Genomic DNA, 7,985 nt, shown 5'->3' with positions numbered 1-7,985 from the left:
AAAGGATACATGGATTAGCTGGTCCCATTGTTCTATTTCTCAAAACAAAACTGAGGAAGTGTTATAATGTCCAATGGGACTAGACTACAACAAGGAGATGGTTCAGTCCACCAGCCTTTTTAAGTGCTCGTGGAGTAGTAAGGTCACAGCCAGCGTTGAGATTCCAGCAATAGTTTCAGGAGTGTTGGTGTATCTGCACCAACTAGATGAATATTTTGCAGCCAGGCTCTGCAACAGAAGTTGTACGCCAGGAAATCAAAGAGCATTTGTGATACAAGCCCAACGGCCCCCTACCCCCTTAACATGTCATCAGTCTGGCAAGAGGATCTTCCAGAGCACGAAACCGGTGTTCTTCAGTGGAATTCCTCCCGGAGGGCCAGTGGAATTATAGCACTCCAGGACTGCACGTGGCCGTGATCCTGGTTTTTGCCTAAGCCCATCCCTCTTGAAAGACGCCTGACTGGCAATGACAGCTCTTCCAAATGCAGAGAGGTACTGTGCTCGCCTCTCAGTGGGCTTTCACTTCACATCTTGGACACCCATCTGCTCCCTGGCTAATGTACACTGTTAAGATGATCTACCTTTCCCATGAGCCATGCATGGTATGGCATCATTTGTCTCTTTCAGACCATCACAATTGCTACTGCCCCCAGCTCCTCCTTTAGCTGAGCGTTCTGTGCATATCAGCAAGCCAGGAGGGCTAAGTTAAGAGCTAATTACATGTCTAAGGACAGGAGACAGCATTCACACCTCCGCACTTGGTGGGACTAGTAGCTTGGCTCTGAGTTCCCCCTCCCCATGTAACTAAAGTGACCTGCACTACTTCCATCAGCAATAGATGAGACAATAAAGGAAATGCAGCTCTCCCTAAGTTTCCCCACCCACTTGCTGTACAGCCTGATGTGCAGGGCTTGGATTTAAACAGGCTAGTCTCAGTCTACACTCGAGCCACTCATGGAGAAGGGACCTCAAGCAAATGGCTTAGCAAGAGAAAGCCAGAGCCTGGTTAGCTATACCAGTACAATGGTATTTGTTACATGGGAATCCCGATTTAATGCAGATCGGATTGTCTTTGACAGGGCAGTAAAGAGGAAAAGTGCTAAGATGACAAGCCCAAGGAGGCAACAGCTCCAATCAGTCTGTCTACACGATGGCCAGCGAAACCATGTTTCAAAGCAGCTGAGCTGGAATCCTGTTCCAACAAGGTTCAAGACACAGTAGACCAGGCCTTCAATACAGGATTTTTTTGGTGCTGCCAAGTTCAGAATTGAACATGGCTTTTTCTATGCCTAAGTGCATGGATTGCAGAGACAGTGCCAACGGTCAGAATCCAGTGTGGAATCTAGCTAGTATTGACTAATAAAACCCTGTCCCGAACCAACAGGCTAGATCACACCTTCACAACGTGTTGATGACCACATAAAAGGAGATCCTGTTTTCCCTTTACAGCAGTCTCTGGAGTGCTGAGCAATGCTGGGTCATTCAGCAGGATTGCTGCCTTCTCTGCTTCTTCTGCCTCTCCCGCTTTTCCATTTGGCCCATGCTTTTCCTGCATGGTCTTTCCTTCTTCTCTTTCTGGCAGCCATGGCAAGAGCCAGTGGCATCCACAGGACTCCAAATTATTCCAGGAAACAGTTTTTTCTGTTCCGTCTCTTTCTTCCAGGCAAGGTTGCTGGTTGAACTTTCCTCTGAGAGTGGTGCTGCCATCCAGGGAGCTGGGCATTAGAGACAGCAAAGTCCCTGTAAACAAAAGAGACCAAACACTCAGCACCTATCTGTTACCCTCCTCACATCCAGGGACAGCCAGCGTCCTTTGATAGTTACATGATGTCTGCTAAGTTCTTTTGCATGGCAGAAGATGGGAAAGTCCTGAGAATCGTGATCTGCACAATACTACAATCCTACATTGCTGAGTGGGGGGTGGGCAGAGGGGTTTCCTTCACCCCCCTAGTCTCCTATTCTAGGTTTAGTGTCAGTTAACAGACTTTCAGTGTCCCTGGACTGGAAAAGCTGAAATTTGAATAAAAGCTAGTCTTGGAATCACAATCTTGTGGGATTTCACATGCTTATAGGGCAATTACTTAGAGAGCAGGGTGGCAAGGCCTTACGTATTTAGATTTAGATCCAGTTTAAATGAAATTCTTACCGTCAGGTTCTCAGAAGATCAGTTTGTGGATGCTTCAGGTCACTGCTGTGGAGACTCTACCTATACGCCACGGCTCGGTGGGAGCTTAAGGTTCCCAAGATACCTGAAAGCCAAGACAATAAAAGCAAGTTAGCCCCTCACTTTCAGCAAGGAGAGAACATGTGGCGTGGAAGGAGCACGCCACTCTATTAGAGGGTTGAAAGCGCTAACTTCCTGCCATATCTGGCAGCAGCTTGCTGTGTCACTGTTAGACTTCCTTTCTTTTCAGATCCCACTCCGTTCCCTGGAAGTATTTCTAGCCAGTTTTATTTCTGAGGATTTGTTAGATAGCAAATTAAAGACAGTGGCCCTTTCTAGCACTTTGCAATTTAAGCACATCCTTATACAGCTTTTAAGTTGTCCCACTTCAGATTAGAAGCCCACATGACTGCCTACAATACAGTAGACGCTTCCTGCAGCAGCCTTTATGCTTCTGAACATTGGCTGCTAGCATGCATGCGTTCACATAGCAAAATCTTCTGCTATCTCCAAGCCAGCTCCATTCCAGGGCAGAATGGGCTGAGGGGAGAGTGATTATTTATATCTGGATTTCCCCCAAGAGAAGCTAGCAAAAAACAAGCAGCTTTTTAAATCTAGATCTAGCTCTTCTGAGAGGTAAGAAAAGCAGGTGCTTCTTCAATGGAAGACTTTCATTCTCCTCCCCCGCAACACACCCAAAGGAAGCTACTGCCCCTAGGAGGGTGAGGCTCTGGATAACCCTCCCATGCGCCTCATAGTGGTTCTGCTCACCCCTCCCATGTGCTCGACATCACCCCACTACTACACAAGCCAGCACTTCCTCACGTGTGCTGACACCACAGCAACAGAGGTAACACTGTTTTCTACCAAGCAGTAAGGAGACTATTGTATGAACAGAAACATGCTTGTGACCCTTTGCCAGGGCTTCTCCAGGAGGGTGTAAAAGCCACTAGACAAGTTCCAGATGCTGCCAGAGAACAGTGCAGCCATCGGGGAGTCTCAGGAATTAGTCCATCTCACTTGGACCCTGGAATCTCAACCACTCCTTTGCAAAGCATCCCTTGCCCAGCACTGGGATAGAACCGTGGGGGGGGGGGGGCGGTACCAGCCCTTTCCCAGACCCATCCCAGGGACCTGTTGGGCTCACCAAGGCTTTGCCTGGCAGAAGGTAGCACAGATGCTGTCCTTGGAGTGCGAGCACTCACACCTATTCAGCGATCTCTTTCGACGCCTTGGTGGGCTTCCCAAGCCATAGGGAGCAGTTTGTCTGTTAAAACAAAAGAAATCAAGTAAGCAACTACTCTTAATTAGCAAACAGATTTACAATGCAGGCTTGGAGGCAGCCAAACCATAATAAAAACAGGCATCTGTAGAGACCAATGATATTTCTAAAGCCTATGAAATTCAGCTCTTGCCTCCCACCCACTTTTCCTCCCACCACCCTTACCGGTAGCCTGGACCAGCATCAGCCAGCAAGTACTGGACTGCAAGAGGAGTTTTATCCTCCTTGAAGCCGCTTGGAAACACAGGGAAACATTCCCATGCAACAGTGATTATTCAGCAGGCAGGCAAAGTTTAACTGCAGAGGCAGTTCAGCCTCCTTCCATTCATCTGAGTTTCCAGTGCCCAATTTTCCAAGCAGCAAGAGACTCAAGCGGGGGGTCTCCTTCCCACAAACACACAAAATAGTTCTGTATGCACAGGACGTGTTACAAGTTGAACTGTCTTAGGGCTCTAACAGGTTCTTCTGATCACAGCAAACTTTTAAAGCTGTTGACGCGTGTTCATTCCCTTTCCAGCTTTGATAACAATCCGCCCCCATCACCTCCAAACTCCTCCCAGAGTTTGGGAATGGCAGAGACTGCAGCTATTTTCAGAGCAAGTTGTTACTAATGATTGTACATTAGCAGGCGTAATTATAACCACACCTGAATGAGAACGTCTGTTGGGACTGGATATAAAGGTAGCAGCCACGGGTCTGAAAAGAGCTTTGCTTCCCAGCCACAGGTTCTTAATGCCAAGCCCCATTAGAAATACTGGCATCTTAAACGGAGTGTTTGGAGTAACAGATGTAAAAGAAAAAAAGTTTGTGGCAAGTTGTAATTGCCACCATTAAAAAAAATTGTAAAAAGTGGCAATTTGAAGGGTTTTAGTATAAATACTATTGGGGAGAGAAATACAGTCACAAGGGGATTGACTTTCTGAGCTTTCACCCTATCTGTTTGGTGACAACATGAAGCAAGCGGCTGTAATCCCTAGAGGAAACAGGAGTTGTCCTTTTCTAGTGTTCCTATTTGCACTGTTGTCTGCAATAGGTGACACACAGACACTGAGATTCACTCTATCCCCAGCTCACCCCCCTAACCTTGGGGAACAACTACCAGCCAGAGAAATCCCTGCTTTTAGATCAATCATTTACTTATTAATTATCAGCAACATTCTCCAGAATAGCTGCGCACATGCTCACCCTGGGGTGTTGACCCAGATAATATCTAGGTGACAGAAGTAAATGCACTCCTTGTCCTGCCAGCTGTTGCAGGAACATCTCTTTGTCCTGGGGTGCCTGCTGCTGATTGCAGCTAGGTGGGACTCGAGGGGAGGACGGCCCATACCTGCAGCAGAGGAAAGAAAAATGGATCAGTTGTGCTATAGGTTTAAGAGCTCTGGAATGCACAGTGGTATGTAAACGCTGCAATTACACCTCTATCAAGGATTAAGTTGATTTCAATTTCCAGGGCAGTTTTACAGTAGGTGCAGCCTTGCTGATTAGGCAGTACTATCATAAAAGCACTTGCATAACTCAGCAAGGGAGTTCGCTAGAAAACCTGGAGCAACTAGGGATTGTAAAGGTAGAGTGGCTCTGCTATGGCACCTTTTGCTTTTTCTGGCAATCCCAGGCAGTCTAACTCGCTGGCAAATTGCACAGGTTATTTATCTGCCGACAGACAACAACACTGCGAGGCAGCTATCTCCCTGCACATGCCTTCAACACATGGTTGCGGGCTGCATGTTTATTTAATTTTTTTCTGTCTTGGCCTCCTATCAAGCTATGACTGCAGTCTGCATGTGCAAGTTCTCCGTGCCAGGTGCTAAAGCAGATACTATGCAGTGTCACTAGTGCACACAAGCAGACAGATTTCAATCCAAGGGAGGAAATGGTGCAAATGCAATGTGCAGGCTGACCGCCTAAGAAACAGGGGCTGGGGTGGAAAATTGCAAGGGGGGTTAGCAAGAGTCTCCCCCATCTCACATGGTACCTTAACACCTAGCTCCGTAGAGGAGCAGACAGCAGCTACACAGGCAGCGAGAGGGATCTGCTCTGGTGGCGTGAAAGCAGCTGGCGGGCTCAGAGTCTGAGCCAGGAGGACTCATCCCCAGCACACCTGCCCGGAGGTGCAACTTTCCTCTGCAGCGGCATCTTCCAAAACCCGGCACAACAGTGAAACCCCCCTTTAAAAAAAACACGTGCAAGAGAAACAGGAGGGGTCTCACCTTCTCCCAGCAGGATGCAAAGGGTGATGGCAAGAGAAAAGAAGCCTGCGGGGCGGTTTACCATTGTGGCTGGGTTAAGCCTGGACCCGATGGGACGCTGAGGGCTGCTTTCCCCAGCACGGCCAGGCGCTCTCCTGGAGCCGGAGCCGCACCGGGCAGGTGCTTTATAGCGCCGCTGGCCGCCGCGGCACGCCCCGGACCCGCCCCCCAGCATGGGACGGGGGCAGATGAAAACAAAACCAGAAAGTAGGCAGCGAGCCAGCTGCGGCAGCTCGGCCCCCCGGGCCCCCGCGGACACGGCGCGCTGCCCGGCCCCGGGAGCGTGGAGCCCGGGGGGACCCCCAGCACCGCGGCCCGAGTCCAGCTGGGCCAGCCGGGGGGGCCGAGCGCAGCGCCCGCCGCTCACTGACACCGGGACCGGGGACACCAGCGCACACGTGGGGCTGGGGCCGCCCGTAGCTCTGTGCAGCTCCCCAGCCTCGGCCCGCTGCCGGGCCCGGGGGGCAGGGGGTGAGGGCTCCGGGGCTGGTGGGGGCAGGAGGTCAGGGGCTGAGGGGTGCAAGGGGTCAGGGCTCCGGGGGGCAGGGCTGGTGGGAGCCAGGGGGACACGGTCCGAGGCTGCTGGAGGCAGGGGGTCAGGGGCTAAGGGGTGCAGGGGGGCAGGGCTCCGTGGCTGAGGGGTGCAGGGGGGCAGGGCTCCGGGGCTGATGGGGGCAGGGGCTGAGGGGTGCGGGGAGGCAGGGGGGCAGGGCTCCGGGGCTGAGGGGTGCAGGGGGGCAGGGCTCCGGGGCTGAGGGGTGCAGGGGGGCAGGGCTCCGGGGCTGATGGGGGCAGGGGCTGAGGGGTGCGGGGAGGCAGGGGGGCAGGGCTCCGGGGCTGAGGGGTGCAGGGGGGCAGGGCTCCGGGGCTGAGGGGTGCGGGGGGGCAGGGGCTGAGGGGTGCGGGGAGGCAGGGGGGCAGGGCTCCGGGGCTGAGGGGTGCAGGGGGTCAGGGGCTGAGGGGTGCGGGGGGGCAGGGGTCAGGGGCTGAGGGGTGCAGGGGGTCAGGGGCTGAGGGGTGCGGGGGGGCAGGGCTCCGGGGCTGAGGGGTGCAGGGGGTCAGGGGCTGAGGGGTGCGGGGGGGCAGGGGGGCAGGGCTCCGGGGCTGAGGGGTGCAGGGGGGCAGGGGCTGAGGGGTGCGGGGGGGCAGGGGGGCAGGGCTCCGGGGCTGAGGGGTGCAGGGGGGCAGGGGCTGAGGGGTTCAGGGGGCAGGGCTCCGGGGCTGAGGGGGGCAGGGGGTCAGGGGCTGAGGGGTGCGGGGGTGCAGGGGGCAGGGCTCCGGGGCTGAGGGGTGCAGGGGGGCAGGGGCTGAAGGGGGCAGGGGGGCAGGGCTCCAGGGCTGAGGGGGGCAGGGGGTCAGGGGATGAGGGGTGCGGGGGTGCAGGGGGCAGGGCTGAGGGGTGCAGGGGTGCAGGGGCTGAGGGGTGCGGGGGGGCAGGGGGGCAGGGCTCCGGGGCTGAGGGGGGCAGGGCTGAGGGGTGCAGGGGGTCAGGGGCTGAGGGGGGCGGGGGGGCAGGGGGGCAGGGCTCCGGGGCTGAGGGGTGCAGGGGGGCAGGGGCTGAGGGGTGCGGGTGTGCAGGGGGCAGGGCTCCGGGGCTGAGGGGGTCAGGGGCTGAGGGGTGCGGGGGGCAGGGGGCAGGGGCTGAGGGGTGCGGGGGGCAGGGGGTCAGGGGCTGAGAGGTGCAGGGGGCAGGGGGGCAGGGGCTGAAGGGTGCAGGGGGTCAGGGGTGCGGGGGGCAGGGGCTGAGGGGTGCAGGGGGGCAGGGGCTGAGGGCTGAGGGGTGCAGGGGGTCAGGGGCTGACGGGGGCAGGGCTCCGGGGCTGAGGGGTGCAGGGGGGCAGGGGCTGAGGGGTGCGGGGGGCAGGGGCTGAGGGGTGCAGGGGGTCAGGGGCTGACGGGGGCAGGGCTCCGGGGCTGAGGGGTGCAGGGGGGCAGGGGCTGAGGGGTGCGGGGGGCAGGGGGGCAGGGGCTGAGAGGTGCAGGGGGCAGGGGGTCAGGGGCTGACGGGGGCAGGGCTCCGGGGCTGAGGGGTGCAGGGGGGCAGGGGCTGAGGGGTGCGGGGGGCAGGGGGTCAGGGGCTGATGAGGGCAGGGGGGAAGCCCGGCGCCCCGCTCTGTGGAGCTCGGCGCAGGGAGCAGGTTTCGCCCCGGGGCTGCCGAGCAGCAGAGACAGGCCCTGGGGAGGCAGGAGAGCAGATGACAGGTACGCCGAGAAGAGCCGCAAGCCACACGGGGACTGTTCAGGCAGGTCTTTAGGGAGCTGATCTGCATTTTTACGAACGTGGTTGTGA

The 7,985-nt window shown here is 56.2% G+C and overlaps 1 protein-coding gene across 1 annotated transcript; it reads right to left on the bottom strand.

Moving 5' to 3' along the window:
* Positions 1–620: 620 nt before the first annotated feature.
* EDN2 (endothelin 2) lies at positions 621–5,768 on the bottom strand. The gene is made up of 5 exons (XM_050932386.1): positions 5,657–5,768; positions 4,632–4,776; positions 3,312–3,431; positions 2,147–2,249; positions 621–1,740 (listed from the first exon to the last, which is right to left on the bottom strand). Exons 1-4 carry the CDS (start codon positions 5,718–5,720, stop codon positions 2,207–2,209), a joined length of 372 nt encoding a protein of 123 aa, XP_050788343.1. The 5' UTR covers positions 5,721–5,768; the 3' UTR covers positions 621–1,740; positions 2,147–2,206.
* Positions 5,769–7,985: the final 2,217 nt, after the last annotated feature.

Source organism: Gopherus flavomarginatus, chromosome 22, assembly GCF_025201925.1.
Source record: "Gopherus flavomarginatus isolate rGopFla2 chromosome 22, rGopFla2.mat.asm, whole genome shotgun sequence".
Classification (NCBI taxonomy): domain Eukaryota; kingdom Metazoa; phylum Chordata; order Testudines; family Testudinidae; genus Gopherus; species Gopherus flavomarginatus.
The sequence above is the reverse complement of the archived record's forward strand: the minus strand, read 5'-3'. Positions and strand labels throughout refer to the sequence as shown.